At 44.8% G+C, this 15,853-nt stretch overlaps 3 protein-coding genes across 5 annotated transcripts in view; 2 read left to right on the forward strand and 1 right to left on the reverse strand.

The window, feature by feature from the left end:
• The window catches only part of abi3a (ABI family, member 3a), a 20,246-nt gene extending 16,657 nt beyond the window's left edge, over nucleotides 1-3,589 (forward strand). The window contains exons 13-14 of the transcript XR_014624008.1: nucleotides 949-1,067; nucleotides 3,288-3,589. The gene's annotated coding sequence lies outside the window, so the exon portion shown is untranslated. The remainder of the gene's footprint in view (nucleotides 1-948; nucleotides 1,068-3,287) is intronic.
• A 1,419-nt stretch (nucleotides 3,590-5,008) lies between these two features.
• On the reverse strand, nucleotides 5,009-6,987 carry LOC311268525 (interferon a3-like). The gene is made up of 5 exons (XM_084372203.1): nucleotides 6,830-6,987; nucleotides 6,500-6,574; nucleotides 6,007-6,159; nucleotides 5,243-5,320; nucleotides 5,009-5,154 (listed from the first exon to the last, which is right to left on the reverse strand). The coding sequence occupies exons 1-5, from the start codon at nucleotides 6,950-6,952 to the stop codon at nucleotides 5,035-5,037; spliced, it is 549 nt and encodes a 182-aa protein (XP_084228329.1). The 5' UTR covers nucleotides 6,953-6,987; the 3' UTR covers nucleotides 5,009-5,034.
• A 489-nt stretch (nucleotides 6,988-7,476) lies between these two features.
• rdm1 (RAD52 motif containing 1) lies at nucleotides 7,477-14,495 on the forward strand. 3 transcript variants are annotated; one of them, XM_084372550.1, is made up of 8 exons: nucleotides 7,477-7,582; nucleotides 10,459-10,562; nucleotides 11,463-11,642; nucleotides 11,948-12,076; nucleotides 12,165-12,330; nucleotides 12,455-12,553; nucleotides 12,684-12,760; nucleotides 12,833-14,495. In XM_084372550.1, the coding sequence occupies exons 2-8, from the start codon at nucleotides 10,464-10,466 to the stop codon at nucleotides 12,908-12,910; spliced, it is 828 nt and encodes a 275-aa protein (XP_084228676.1). In that variant the 5' UTR covers nucleotides 7,477-7,582; nucleotides 10,459-10,463; the 3' UTR covers nucleotides 12,911-14,495. The 3 variants fall into 3 exon arrangements, with proteins under 3 accessions (XP_084228676.1, XP_084228677.1, XP_084228678.1); XM_084372551.1 differs by having other exon boundaries at nucleotides 7,488-7,591; XM_084372552.1 differs by lacking the exon at nucleotides 7,477-7,582 and adding an exon at nucleotides 8,790-8,999.
• The last annotated feature ends 1,358 nt before the right edge of the window (nucleotides 14,496-15,853 follow it).

The raw sequence follows: 15,853 nt of genomic DNA on the forward strand, positions 1-15,853 counted from the left end.
ATTTATGTTTAAAATATAAAACTTAGTTTTGCCTTTTTTTCTCTTCTGGTTAACAAACTGATTTTACAGCTGTAAATATTAAATGTAGAGATTTTATTTGTTTTCATCTTTTCTCTGATTGACACAGAACTTGAAGTATAGTTTACTGTGAACGCCGCTGTACTTTTACTTCAATGAGATACTGAATGCAGTACTTTCCTTTGTAATGATGTATTATTCCAGTGTGCCTGTCAGGCTGAGCTGGGGGCTGCAGTGCCCCCTGCAGGCCACAGACACAAACTACAGACTGAAGCTTCAAACTGTCGAACCATCAGTGTTCATAGTGTTGTCACTGTGACGCAGTGTTGTTACTGCTCTGAATGTAGCAGTACAATTATTATTATTAATTAGTAATGTGACATCATCACTGTCTCCAAATGATCAATAAATGAATGAGTCTTTTAACTATGTTGTGTAGCTTTGTTAGCTTTTATTAGCATTTCCTTGTTTGTTTCATGTTTTTGTAATTAAATCCCGTTAACAGAGTGTGTTGGGGTCCGAGGGAAACGTTTCAGGGGCCGTCTGACCAGCATGTTGTAAATAATCTGACACCAACACAAAAAATACAAACATTCAGATTTTGAATTTTAAAATATAAACAAGAAATTAATATTAGAAACTAGAAGAATACAAATGGAGGTCGGAAGCTAAAAGACTAAATGTTGTAATGTGAGTCCAGTGACACGGTGGGGCCCCCTGAGGGATTTCCTGCTGAGACTGCAAATCATCCTTTAGTTCTTTAAGGGGTCGACGTTTGTCTCTGGGGTAAAGTGTCCTGATTGTCTCTGAGGGGCCCGCTGAGGACGGTTTGAGGTGGCAACAAAGACCTGTGTAGTACGTCTGTGGGAGGTTTCATGGTGCGTTCAGACTGAACGTGAAGAGAATATTCACCTCATGTTACTCTCGCAGCACCCAGCTGGTGAGCTTCAGCATCTGGATGACGGCAGCTTCCAGCTCTACCTGAGGCCGACCGGTGTCCAGGTCTCAGTCCGTCCATCTGTCTCCACTGAGTGGCAGCTTCTTAACAGGTGTGTTCAGATCAGTAAATAGTAACTGTGAGCAGCTGAATGAATGAATGAATCTGTGTCACCGCATCGGTCTGAACCAGAACAAAGAGGTTTCTCTGTGATCATCACGATGCTGCGTCAGGTCTGTCGGCCAGACGACATGTGAACTACTTTTAAATGTTTGTTCTCTGAATGGAGTTCGGACCGATCAGAGCTGTGCTGAGACATATTTCCATGACTTACTAGGTAGTCTGACTTCCTCGCTCACTTTCCTCCACAGCAGCTCCTTTCTGTCCCGTCTCTGTACAGTAGATGTGTTATCGTTCAGCTCTGTGTCTGCAAACAGCCACGATTCCTGATGATTATCCTCTTCTCCATTGCTGTAAATGAATGTTGGGATGCACAATATGTCATTTCTGCCACTAGAGGCTCTCTATCCAATCAAAACAGAAGACGCTGCATGTTGCATGCAACCCACCTAATTAAAGGCCTACCTGCTTGCTTTACCTTGACCACAACATTTTTACAAAGGTACTAGCCACTAGATTAAACAAACACATATAAACAATTATTCATCCAGATCAAGTTGGCTTTACACCTCGGAGACACTCTTTTTTTTAATGTGCGACGCTTGATGAACATTTTGTATTCTGACAAGAGGGACGATGTCAATGGAGCTGTCCTGACACTGGACGCCCAGAAAGCCTTTGATTCTATTGAATGGCCATATTTATTTGAAACTATGAGGAGGTTTGGTTTTGGGGAAACTTTTGTAAATTGGATTAAAATGATTTATCACTCTCCTAAATCCTCTGTTATAACAAATAACATGAAATTAGGGCCATTTAGTCTACATTGAGGAGTACGACAAGGAGACTGTCTGTCTCCCTAATTATTTAATATAGCACTAGGACCCCTGGCAATAGGGATAAGAAGTCACCCTTGCATTAGATCTATCCCAGTTGGTACATCAGAAGCTCTCGTCAGCTTGTACGCTGATGATTTAATTGTCACTCTAACGAACCCCAAGGAGGATATCTCTCACCTTTTTCAATATATTAGCTCTTTTGGTAAAATTTCTGGTTACACCATAAATTGGGCCAAAATTGAGCTTATGTTTATTGGTGAAAATATTGACTTACAGAACTGCCCAGTGAAAATTGTACAGGATTATATTCCATATCTCGGACTCAAAATATCTAAGAGTCCAGTAGCCTTGTTAAAACTGAACCTTCTTGAGGCTATTGACAAACTGAAATCCAACATAGAAGACTGGAGGACCCTACCACTATCTATGATAGGCAGAGTGAATGCCATGAAGATGGTATCTTTACCAACATTTTTATATCTCTTTCAAAATCTACCAAGTTCGGGCACTGGCATATTGGCAATGGGGGTCACCAGACCACGAATCATTCAACTGTCCCTTTGTGGATGAACTGATGTCTTTGTTAAAGCCATATGCCTCCTTGACATCTTTACTTTTCACTAATGCTACATCTATCAAGTCAGTAAGTCATAGTTTTGTAGTAAGAAATTCTCTTAAGATCTTAATCCAAATAAAAAATACCTATAAAGCTCCCAATATTTCGATCTATACACCGGTCTGCCATAATCATGCCTTTACCCCAGCAGTACTGGACAGGACATTTGCAGCATGGTATACGAAAGGGCTAAGATGTCTACAGGACTTTTATATTGATGATAGTTTCGCTTCCTTTGGCCAGTTACGAGAAAAGTATAATTTATCTAACTCTCATTTTTTCAGATATATGCAATTTAGACATTTTGTAAGGGAGAACACTCCTCATTCTGAAACCAAAGGGAAAGGACATGCTCTCTTGGAATTATTTTCGATTTCCCCGAACAGAAAAAAACTCATCTCTAAGTTTACAACTTCTTTTAATAAAGAGTCCGAGTTGGTACCATCTATTAAGAGGGCATGGAAATGAGTGATGGTCTCCCCAATGAGGTGTGGTTGACCACACTCTCATACATTCATAAATGTTCAATAAACAGCAGACACAGGTTAATTCAATTTAAAGTTATACATAGGTTTCATTATTCTAAGGTTATGTGTCCCCAACCTGTGACAAATGCAAAGTAAACAATGGTACGCCTCTACATTTATTTTGGAGTTGTCCACAGCTCATTTCTACCCGACAGAGACTTAGCCCTTTGGATGTTCAGTGGACTCATTAACTCTTCCGTTCTACACCCAATCTGCACTAATGGGAACAGTGCTGGCCAAGAAACTCATGCTGGCAGAATGGAAGACATCAAATCCACCATCTTTTCAGAACTGGCTGCATGAGCTTGTCTCAGTTATACATATGGAGAAACTGCGACACAACGGACAATCCAATCAATGCAAATGTGAGGATTCCTGGGGCCCTGTGATGAAATATCCTGGCTGCAAAAGTCAGTAGACTGGTTTGGGCAGTTGGTGAATGTATGAATTACTGTTATTATTATTATAATGTTGTTTTTATTTTCTTTTTTTTGAATGTGTGTGTGAGTGTAGATGTGGGGCGACTTTGTTTGTCTGTTGTCACATGTTCTGGTCGGTGTTATTAATAAAAAAAAAAGTTGAAGTCACCCAAACAAATAATAATTGAGTAAAAGTCTTAAAGTATCTGATATTCAATGTACTTAAGTATCAACGTACCAGTAAAAGTAACTGATCCATATATTTTCATGTATAAACTGAGTACTGTGAGTCAGCTGATCATCACAATCACTATTTTTATCTGACTGATCAGAAAATCAATTACTTTGGCTCTGATGCAGCGCGTCATTTGTAAAGTGACTAGTAACTAAAGTCATCAGATAAATGTAGTGGAGTATAAAGTGCAGTATTTGTCTGTGGAGTGGAAGTATAAAGTAACAGAAAATGGAAATACTCAAGTACAGTACAAGTACCTCAAAATTGTACTTAAGTACAGTACATGACTAAATGTACCTTCCCTGGTTCTTGGTTCTTCAGTGTTGGCCTCATTGATCGGGCTGTAGGATTTCGCCCCCTGCTGGACGTGTAATGAACTTGGTAAACTGCTGAGATGATGTCGCCTCGTTGTATTTCTGCTGTTGTTTGGTGAATGTACCAGAAAGTCACCAGTAATACTCTACACAGACAGTAATCCAGTGAAGTAACTGGTGAAATAGATTACATTTTGGAGGTGTTTGTGTGTCAGTGTGTTTGTGAACAGTGGGTCCTGAGAGACGCCTCTCCCACCAACACTCAGTCCCTGTGGGGCCGGCGCCGCTCTGTTCGTGAAGGCTCGTCACGCCCTGCGTGGATCTGTCGGCGTCCTCACCTACGACCTGCTGAACGGGTCAGCATCAGGGTCCGCTCAGACGTCTGACGGAAAGATGGCCGTCATGTTCTCTGTTCTGTACGACTTCAAGCTGTTCTCTCACTGGTTTGCAGTGGGAGCGTTTGAAATGACCACAGCGTATGATCGCAGCCTGTATGAGGAGATGTACTACAGAGCAGAGAGAGGGTTCATCCACCTACAGAGCCACCATGTCAGACAGGTACACACCTGTCATCAAGGTGCAGGTGTGCAACAACTGAAGGATGAAGTGTCTTCAATGTATGTATGTTTGTTTGCTGCGTCTGCATATTAAATTAAACTGACAATAATAAAACAATAAAGTTGAATTAAATCTAATTTTAATGCGATGAAACATTTTAGTTTTCACATTTTTTTCACTTAAAAACATGATGAGGCGTCATCTGACAGAAAGAAGAAGATCAGAGCTGCACGACACGTTTTATTCATCAAGTAACACCAGACAGTCAAACTGTTCAATACATAAATAAATAAATATATAAATACGATCAGATTATCAATAAAAACATGACAATCAATAAATAAATAGGATGAGATCATCAGTAGAAACATGATCACAGATCAATAAGTGTCTCATGGAGCAGAGTTTGTCTCTCACAGAGAAACAGAATCAGACTCATGGATGAGACGTGTCAGAGCTGCTGCTGAGTCGCTGCAGAGCGCTTCCTGATGGACGCCACCAGCAGGTACAACCGGTCCAGGTGCAGTTTAGTTTCCTTCCGGATCAGCTCCCAGGACGCAGCACTACCACCCTGTACACACACAACTACAGTCAGTACTACTACTTTCAGCCAGTACACACAGTGTTACAGCGAGTACTACAGCAGTACTTGTACTTACAGTGCGGTACACAGTACATGTCTCCAGCCTCCTGTAGTACTTCCTCAGTCTGCTGTCTGCTGAGCTGTTAGTCGACACCTGCAAACAGAAACACAGGGTAGATTGTTTCTCTGTGCTCGCTTCAACACATTAAAGGAAACGAAGCGGAAACACTGAGAGGAGCTGAAGTGGCAGCTGAAGCAGAAACACAGAGCAGCTGAAATTGCAGCTGAAGCAGAAACACCGAGAGGAGCTGAAGGGGCAGCTGAAGCAGAAACACTGAGAGGAGCTGAAGGGGCAGCTGAAGCAGAAACACTGAGAGGAGCTGAAGTGGCAGCTAAAGCAGAAACACAGACAGATGCTGAGTTTCAGTGTTTGATGAAGTCAAACTGAGAGGAGCTGAAGTGGCAGCTGAAGCAGAAACAGCAGAGAGAAGATGAATACAGTTGAAGTGTGAGCAGAGAGAAGATGAATACAGTTGAAGTGTGAGCAGAGAGAAGATGAATACAGTTGAAGTGTGAGCAGAGAGAGAAGATGAGTACAGTTGAAGTGTGAGCAGAGAGAAGATGAATACAGTTGAAGTGTGAGCAGAGAGAGAGAAGATGAATACAGTTGAAGTGTGAGCAGAGAGAAGATGAATACAGTTGAAGTGTGAGCAGAGAGAGAGAAGATGAGTACAGTTGAAGTGTGAGCAGAGAGAAGATGAATACAAAAGTGTTTCTTGAAGTTAAAGGACTCGTGAAGTCCTGAAAGGAGTTGAAGCGTCCGTCTGTCTGTTTACTCACACAGGTGTTGAGTCCGTCTATCTGGCGGTCGATGACCGTCAGGAAGTGTTCTGTCTCGACGGTATCCCAGGTAGCGGAGGACAGGTTGTCATGGTGATAGAGATCAGAAATCAGCTCCAGACTGTCTCTGATGAAAACCAACTGAGACTCCACCTGGAGAGAGAGGGGGAGACAAGAGTGAATTCTAGCTTTCTGATTGGCTGATAGAGCTGATGTCATCAGTTGATGTGTCTGCATGTAAATGTGTCCTGAAGTGTGTCGGTGTGAACATGTGAAGAATAATAAAGGACCAGAACAACAGAAATGGTCTGAAGGGAAAGTCAGTGAGCTCACTGCTGGCAGTCTGCAGCTCAAACACGTCACTGAAAGGAGTTTAAGTGAAGCTGGAGACAACCAAACACTGAATACAGCTGAAGTGAAAGTGCTGAAGTGTCAGACTGACTGACTGATTGATTGATTGATTTATTGATTGATTAATTGATTGATTGATTACCGTTTCATTACAGATCCTGCTGTAGAGTTTGTTTGGAAAGGGAACTGGACTCTCCTGATCAGTCAGCTGACCACCCTGAAACAACAACAGACATACATGTCAACATGTAAATAAATATAAATATAGTTATTAATCACTGACACATGTAAACATTTAGTCTGTCACCTCCTGGAGAAACATTTGGAGCTCCTCAAGGACCTCACAGAGACTCTTAGCACATATTCAAGGAACTCTTTCAAAACCCTCTGAACCTCTTCAACTACCCCTCAAACACCTTCAAGGACTCCTGGAGTTTCCTCCAGGACCTGGTGTGAGTGTGTGTGGACTCACCATGAGGCGGATGTGTTTCAGAGATTTCCCGCTCAGGTGAGCGTACTGTGTGAGCCAATCACAGCAGAGGACAGGAGTCAGGCTGCTGCAGAGGACGAAGAGCAGGCTGGTCCAGCTGAACATGATGATGATGATGATGATGATCAGATGATGATGATGCTGCTCTGCTGTGGGTCAGTGTCTCCAACATGCTGCTGATCTGTGTTCACCTCTTTTTATTCAGACAGGAAACAGAAAACAGATGAGAGAAAAGTCCCGCAGTGTTTCCACTCTCACTTTCCACACTGAACTCCACAGTAAAAGTATATCATGGAGGTAAAAGTACCTCAGAGTTGTGGTAAAAGTACTTTGATATTAGTGTAGTTTGTGTCAGGATGTGTTTAAAGAGTGTTTCTTATATTTGGATCACTCAGTGATTTTCAGCTGATCTCAGGTCAGTTTAATCAGGAGGATCATTTATTGAGGAACAGAAACATTTTGATGAATATTTATTATTTCATGATTATGGCTGACTGTGGGGACACATTCATTTTGTTTCATGTTCAGACCTGGAGAGTCAAAACTGCAGAACGAGCCGTCGAGTTTGACACTTATGTGACGTCAGCCTCGTTTTCACTTTCTGGTCGTCAAGGGAACTGCCTGTGATGTCATGACTGCTCCGTCACAGCAGTATACAGCTCATTGGTTATCAGAGCAGACCCCGCCCCTCAGCGGAAGCGCGGCAAACTTTGTCCGGTGAAGACGGAAGAGACGGTGAGTAACGTAAGTGTTACTGTAAGTAACTGTTCCTGTAAGTAACTGTAACGAGTTTAAACAACCGAGAGGCAAAGAGCGGACTGTTAGCGGACTGTTGACGGCCTGTTGAGGGCCTGTTAGCGGACTGCTGACAGACTGTTAGCTGACTGTTAGTGGACTGTTAGTGGACTGTTGACGGACTGTTAGCGGGCTGTTGACGGACTGTTAGCGGACTGCTGACAGACTGTTAGCTGACTGTTAGCGGACTGTTAGCTGACTGTTAGCGGACTGCTGACGGACTGTTAGCGGGCTGTTGACGGACTGTTAGCGGACTGTTAGTGGACTGTTAGCGGACTGCTGACAGAATGTTAGCGGACTGTTAGTGGACTGTTGACGGACTGTTAGCGGGCTGTTGACGGACTGTTAGCGGACTGTTAGTGGACTGTTAGTGGACTGTTGACGGACTGTTAGCGGGCTGTTGACGGACTGTTAGCGGACTGTTGACGGACTGTTAGCGGACTGCTGACAGACTGTTAGCTGACTGTTAGCGGACTGTTGACGGACTGTTAGCGGACTGCTGACGGACTGTTAGCGGGCTGTTGACGGACTGTTAGCGGACTGTTAGTGGACTGTTAGCGGACTGCTGACAGAATGTTAGCGGACTGTTAGCGGACTGTTGACGGACTGTTAGTGGACTGTTAGCGGGCTGTTGACGGACTGTTAGCGGGCTGTTAGTGGACTGTTGACGGACTGTTGACGGCCTGTTAGCGGACTGTTGACGGCCTGTTGAGGGCCTGTTAGCGGACTGTTGACGGACTGTTAGCGGGCTGTTGACGGCCTGTTAGCGGACTGTTGACGGACTGTTAGTGGGCTGTTGACGGCCTGTTAGCGGGCTATTGACGGACTGTTAGTGGGCTGTTGACGGCCTGTTAGCGGGCTATTGACGGACTGTTAGCGGGCTGTTGACGGCCTGTTAGCGGACTGCTGACAGACTGTTAGCGGGCTGTTGACGGACTGTTAGCGGACTGCTGACAGACTGTTAGCGGACTGTTAGTGGACTGTTAGCGGGCTGTTGACGGACTGTTAGCGGGCTGTTAGTGGACTGTTGACGGACTGTTGACGGCCTGTTAGCGGACTGTTGACGGACTGTTGACGGCCTGTTAGCGGGCTGTTGACGGACTGTTAGTGGGCTGTTGACGGCCTGTTAGCGGGCTATTGACGGACTGTTGACGGCCTGTTAGCGGGCAGAGCATGTTCTCTGAGGAGTGGAGAACGCGCTGCCAAACTCCATTCAAAAATCTGCCAGTTTAACTTTGCTTCGCCGAAACACTCTTCAGTAGTTTGACGTCAGAGCTCTAATGTCAGAAAACACCAAACTTAGTTTGATTAAATGAAATTGTTCTCCTGGTTCCTGCTAATATTGTCAGTTACCTCGGTGAGTTAATAGCTTTTTGAAAGGACACTTGTTTACCGAAACTTTCAGTTCACTCAAAAAACCGATTCAGAGATTGAAATGTTGTGTATGAATGAATGTGTCAGCTGACAGTGAAGAGCTGTTAAATCCAGAGATATTTCAGGCAGGATCTGAACTATGTTCTGCTGCTGGGCTGTGTCTCCTCTGTCCTGACACACTGTCAGTGCTGCTGTGACTCAAACCAGAAGCTGTTCATTCATCGAGAGAAAGTAATAATAAGTTTTGATTTTAATATTTTCTGATTTATTAATTTACAGATCTTGTTACTTTGAGATGTACTCAGTTACTGATTACAAATAATTCAACTTTAAGCATCTCAAAACATTTCCAATAAAAATAAAATGTGTTTTAGATATTGAGCTTTTACAGTTAATACTGGTACAAAGTACACGTGTACTGTGTGTACTGTGAGTATAGGTGTACTGTGTGTACTGTGTGTACAGGTGTACTGTGAGTACAGGTGTACTGTGTGTACTGTGTGTACAGGCGTACTGTGTGTACTGTGAGTATAGGTGTACTGTGTGTACCGTGTGTACAGGCGTACTGTGTGTACTGTGAGTACAGGTGTACTGTGTGTACTGTGAGTACAGGTGTACTGTGTGTACAGGCATACTGTGTGTACAGGCGTACTGTGTGTACTGTGTGTACAGGTGTACTGTGTGTACTGTGAGTACAGGTGTACTGTGTGTACAGGTGTACTGTCTGTGTGTACAGGTGTACTGTGTGTACAGGTGTACTGTCTGTGTGTACAGGCGCACTGTGTGTACAGGTGTACTGTGTGTACAGGTGTACTGTCTGTGTGTACAGGTGTACTGTGTGTACAGGTGTACTGTCTGTGTGTACAGGCGCACTGTGTGTACAGGTGTACTGTGTGTACAGGTGTACTGTCTGTGAGTACAGGTGTACTGTGTGTACAGGCATACTGTGTGTACAGGCGTACTGTGTGTACTGTGTGTACAGGTGTACTGTGTGTACAGGTGTACTGTCTGTGTGTACAGGTGTACTGTGTGTACAGGTGTACTGTCTGTGTGTACAGGTGTACTGTGTGTACAGGCATACTGTGTGTACAGGCGTACTGTGTGTACAGGTGTACTGTGTGTACTGTGAGTACAGGTGTACTGTGTGTACAGGTGTACTGTCTGTGTGTACAGGTGTACTGTGTGTACAGGTGTACTGTCTGTGTGTACAGGCGCACTGTGTGTACAGGTGTACAGGTGTACAGCCTCCTGCAGGACGAGAGGAGCTGTGACTCTGTTTCAATCTTGATAAACAGTTACAGACGTGGAAACTCAAACCTGATGTTACTGATGAGGTCACTAAATATATTTATAATATTTGTGCCATCATGTCTCTGAGCAACCTCCATCAGTAATTATTATTAAGATGTCCTAAGATGTCCTTGTCCTTGTGTCCTCTACAGGTGTGATGGAGGTGGACATCCTGGAGTTCCAGGTCCCTGTGGAGAACAACAAGACTCTGTTTGTGTGGGACATCCAGCCGTCTCACACTGAGGCTCAGATCTATGTGAGTCCACCTGGGGTCAGGTCTGTGTGAGTGCACCTGGGGTCAGGTCTGTGTGAGTCCACGGGGGGATAGGTCTGTGTGAGTCCACCTGGGGTCAGGTCTGTGTGAGTGCACCTGGGGTCAGGTCTGTGTGAGTCCACCTGGGGGTCAGGTCTGTGTGAGTCCACCTGGGGGTCAGGTCTGTGTGAGTCCACGGGGGGATAGGTCTGTGTGAGTCCACCTGGGGTCAGGTCTGTGTGAGTGCACCTGGGGGTCAGGTCTGTGTGAGTGCACCTGGGGGTCAGGTCTGTGTGAGTGCACCTGGGGTCAGGTCTGTGTGAGTGCACCTGGGGGTCAGGTCTGTGTGAGTCCACCTGGGGGTCAGGTCTGTGTGAGTCCACCTGGGGGTCAGGTCTGTGTGAGTCCACGGGGGGATAGGTCTGTGTGAGTCCACCTGGGGTCAGGTCTGTGTGAGTGCACCTGGGGTCAGGTCTGTGTGAGTGCACCTGGGGTCAGGTCTGTGTGAGTGCACCTGGGGTCAGGTCTGTGTGAGTCCACCTGGGGGTCAGGTCTGTGTGAGTGCACCTGGGGTCAGGTCTGTGTGAGTGCACCTGGGGTCAGGTCTGTGTGAGTCCACCTGGGGGTCAGGTCTGTGTGAGTGCACCTGGGGTCAGGTCTGTGTGAGTGCACCTGGGGTCAGGTCTGTGTGAGTCCACCTGGGGTCAGGTCTGTGTGAGTCCACCTGGGGGTCAGGTCTGTGTGAGTGCACCTGGGGTCAGGTCTGTGTGAGTGCACCTGGGGTCAGGTCTGTGTGAGTCCACCTGGGGTCAGGTCTGTGTGAGTCCACCTGGGGGTCAGGTCTGTGTGAGATTTTCATTTTAAGCAGCTGTAGCAGTAACAGGTGTGTGTGTTGTCCTTCAGGAGGGGCTGTACGCTGTGTTCTCGTCCTTTGGTCCTCTCTACCTGCTGAAGGTGTGTCCTAACGCTCCTCTCAACCCGCCTGGGTTCTACGCCCTCATCAAGTTCTACTCTGCTGCTCAGGCCTCAAAGGCACAGCGGCAGACTGATGGACGCTCGCTGTTCCAGAGCTCTCCACTCAAGGTCGTCACCTCTCAGCTCTCAACACAGTGCTGTTCTTCTTCTGCTGATCCTGTAGCTCATAGTGTTCACTTCAAAATAAAACTGTCTTCATTTAGTGTTTAACATTGAATCTAAAACTTTATTTATACAACAAGGTTCAGACGATAAATGGAAAAAGAGACGAGATGAAGGAAGATCCTGTCAAACAGGCTTTTATTGTGAAAGTGACACTAAAACAGGAAGTCCTGACGGCTGTGTGTGTGTGTGTGTGTATGTGTGTGTGTGTGTGTGTGTGTGTGTGTGTGTGTGTGTGTGTGTGTGTTCAGGTGAGGCTGAGCTCCAAACAGACTCCTCACTTCCTGTGTGACAGCAGCAGACCTCTGAGCCACGCCCGCTGTTTGGAACTGGCCAATCACTGCTTGGGATTCAATGGCTGGACCTCTGACATCATCACAGTGAGAACAGATGTCAACAGTGTACATCTTTACATTCAGGTGAGTTAGTGTGAGAGCAGGTGACATCCTGTCTATCCATTCTCCTCAGCTGAAGGAGCTCACCAACGAAGAAGAAGAGGAGGAGGAGGAGGAAGAGGAGGTTGGAGGCCGATGGAGGAGGCTGAAGTTTGGCTGTCTGCTGCAGCTCTCCTTCCCTCATCACGGACAGACGACCAGAGCAGCAGCAGTGGTGGAGGACAGATTCACCTGCACAGGTGAGGATGGCTTCGGCTTCACCTGTGCAGGCGAGGATTGCTTCGGCTTCACCTGCGCAGGCGAGGATGGCTTCGGCTTCACCTGCGCAGGTTCATGTATTTATTCTGTATGTTGTGTCTGCAGGTCCAGAAGTTCTGCTACAGAAACGTTGTAAACTCCAGAAGTTGGTCAGAGAGAAAGCTCTGGTCCAGGCCTTCACCACAGTACTACTCATTCTACTAGGTAGTACTGCTCATTTTACTACAGTACTACTGTAACTACTACAGTAGTACTCTAAGTACTGCAGTAGTCCAGTGAAGTGCTGTCAGACTGTTGAAATGATTAATAATCAGTGATCAATATTTCTCTGCAGGTGGAGGTAAAGTGATGGTGGAGGTGAAACAGACCTCAGACCAGTTCCTACCTGAGCAGACTGAAGGAGTCCTGCAGGTAAACACACCTGTTCACCTGCTGCAGCTGTGTGTGATGTCCAGAAGCTGATGAAGTGTCTCTGTCTCTCAGGTGAACGAGCTCACCTGGAGTCAGTTGGCTCCTGATGAAGAGGAGGATGATGAAGAGTGGGACCTGACTGTGACGTAGACTGTGGGCGGGCAGAGGTGCATGATGGGACGCTTCATATTAAAGGTGCAGCAGAGTGAAGACACAACAGTGTTGACGCTACGACAAAGACGTTTATGTTTTGTGTGGAAGAGATGTCTACTGATGTTAGCATGCTAACCAGCTAGCACCACGTCTGAAAACCCCTTTCACCAACACCAGCACGCCCTGGTAGTCCTGCTAGCTGCACAGCTAACTGAGCCAACAAGCTAACAGTAGCTACAGTTATGAAACAGGATATAGTTAGCAGCAGTTAGCAGTTACTCTGGTGGTGTGCTGCCCCCTATTTGTTGGAGTGTGAATTCAAGGTGGTCAATTCTTACGTACTGCTTGTTATTTATTCAATCAATCGATCAGTTTCTGTTTGTTTTCACTGACTGACCTAAATGAAGATCAAGCTGTGCTCTGATTGGTTGTTATTAAGTAACGGGGCGATTATTTCATAATGAACTGATTCATTGTTTATTGTATAAAATGAGGTGAGAAGTCAGCAGAGCAGCAGCACGTCCTCTCACTGGAGACGCTGAACACACGTGTTCGACGATCATTGCAGCTGTTACACCACAGATCTCAGATAAAACCACAACGTGATGTTGAAGCTGTTTATTGCAGAGAAAGATTATCTTGAACTCAGTCACAGTATTTGTACTTTGTTGTACTTTTACAGTTTCACAGCTCCAATGGTGACCTGAGAGACGGGAAGTTGAGCTAACAGACAACAGCCAACTTTAATCATGTTAGGCTGCTTTGCACCAACAAGGATTCATTTAGTCTAGGATGGGCTCTATATGAGCTTTATAGTGCAAATGTGGAGTATTTACTTACATGTTTTATGTTGGAGAAGAAAATGTGAAAAATCTCTTAAAGCTTCAGGCGTCAGAATCCCCATTGACTTTGGAGGAGGGAACAGGAAGTTATTTCAGCAGCAGCAGTGACACTCTCTGACAGCTAGCTGCTTGTAGATCGTTGATCGTTGATTATTGAGTTGGTAAATTGTACTTCTAAGAATTGGTGCATCAAATAATGTTAAAATGAGAATCTAAGCACGCATGGAGCTTTTTCTTCTTTATGTCAGAGTCATGGAAACAGTTTCACAGTTTTTATCTGATGTCTGTGTGTCTACTGAAGTTAGCATGCTAACTAGGTCGCCCTCTCCCATCCTAGTCCAAAACTGTCCTCTGGTGCCCTTCGCTCTGAGCCTGGCCCACTAGATGCATGGCTAACTGAGCTAACTAGCTATGGCAGCTACAGTTAGCTGAAGTTAGCTGTTACTCTGGTGAAATGCTGACCACTTGAGTGTGACTTCAACAGCTGGCCTATTCTTACATATTGCACATTTAAAGAAACTCCCTGAATGTGAATCAACTGTATCTACAACAGGACTTCAAGTGTTTCACCATCTCACCTGTAGTCAAGGTTCTGATATCAGTGAAGCACAACAACTGCAGGTCATAACTGTGAAACAGCACCAACTCTGTCTATATGGTGGGAGGGTTATTATGATCTAATTATTACAGAGGACTTTGTCATATTCTAATGACAAACTATAAATAAATGATTAAAACCATGCTCATATCATTACTGTCAGTTGAAGGAAACATTCACACAACTGTATCTCTGTCTCTAAGAAGTCATTTCCCACACAAACGTTTCCCGTCTGCATTCATGTCTTTAAAAAGTCACCAAGCTTTCTGAAAAGATGCTGATCATACAGTGACCCACTGCTAAAATACATTACAGTCCACAGCTGTGTGGATCTTGTGACTCTTTGACCACAAACTGCAGCTGATTTATTCAGGAAACCATCAAAACAAACAATATACACAATTATTATTTATTTTGTAGTATATACACAAATTATAACCCAAGTTCAGAGCATTTAAACGCCCCACGAGGTCCTCCTGCTTTGAATTCATCTATTTAAGTGAGTGAGTGTTTAAGAGTGTGTGAAATTTTCAGTTTCTCTCTCCTGAACATGAACGACTTTGATTTCTTCTTGATGTGGTGGAACCGAAATCAATAATTTATTATGTTATCAGTCGAATATCCAAAAGTTTGACTTCTTTAAATGAAATGATCATCAGATATGAACATTAACGGTGTATGATGTCAGACGATGACTGTTCAATAGTGATTCATGTAACTAATACTGAAGGAAGATGCAACATTTGGATGTTAAATTACTGTTAATAAGATTATTATTATTATTGTTGTTGTATTATTTTGACATCGACCCAGTCATGAGTAGTTTGAGAAGATGGTTCCTGCCGGCTTTGAGCTGCGAACTGAGCTCAGTCAGAACACACAGCACTGGATGTGGTGGACGGAAACCTCTTCACACCGATCTCTGGTGCTGTCCCTGAGGCGACGTGTGGTTAGCGGCCGACGGGTTCTACTGGGCTCTTCTCTGCAGTGGTTCCCTGAGGCGACGTGTGGTCAGCGGCCGACGGGTTCTACTGGGCTCTTCTCTGCAGTGGTTCCCATATGGAAGAATTATCCTATTGTAGCCGGGTGGTAAATTAATAACAAGTGTAATTTTCCACTTAAGGGTGAAGGTATTCCAATGTATTATAATGTGTTTTTGTTTTCTTTTGTTCTTTCTTTTAAATGTCATATTTCAAATGTAAATCTAAACCAAATGTAAATGAGTTAAATAAGTCGTCACAAGGTGGCAGCATTGAGCTGTTTTGGGTTCAGTGGGCGCATTTTGGTTTAGCCCGCCAGGGTTATTGTTGTCTTTTCTGCTGAATGTGAGCCACGGGTGCCTGAAATGTCTCGCCGAACAGAGGAGACTGCTGTTCTGTTTAATTGGTAGGTAAAATACGCACACATTGTAAAGGTGCGTTCACACCGGACCTTTTATTTTTGTCGCTGTCGCTCATGTCGCTCCAAAAAAATCGCTCGGTTGCTCAGCTGCAGTCGCTC

This window comes from Pagrus pagrus (assembly GCF_965226575.1).
Source record: "Pagrus pagrus genome assembly, chromosome: 13".
NCBI lineage: Eukaryota > Metazoa > Chordata > Actinopteri > Spariformes > Sparidae > Pagrus > Pagrus pagrus.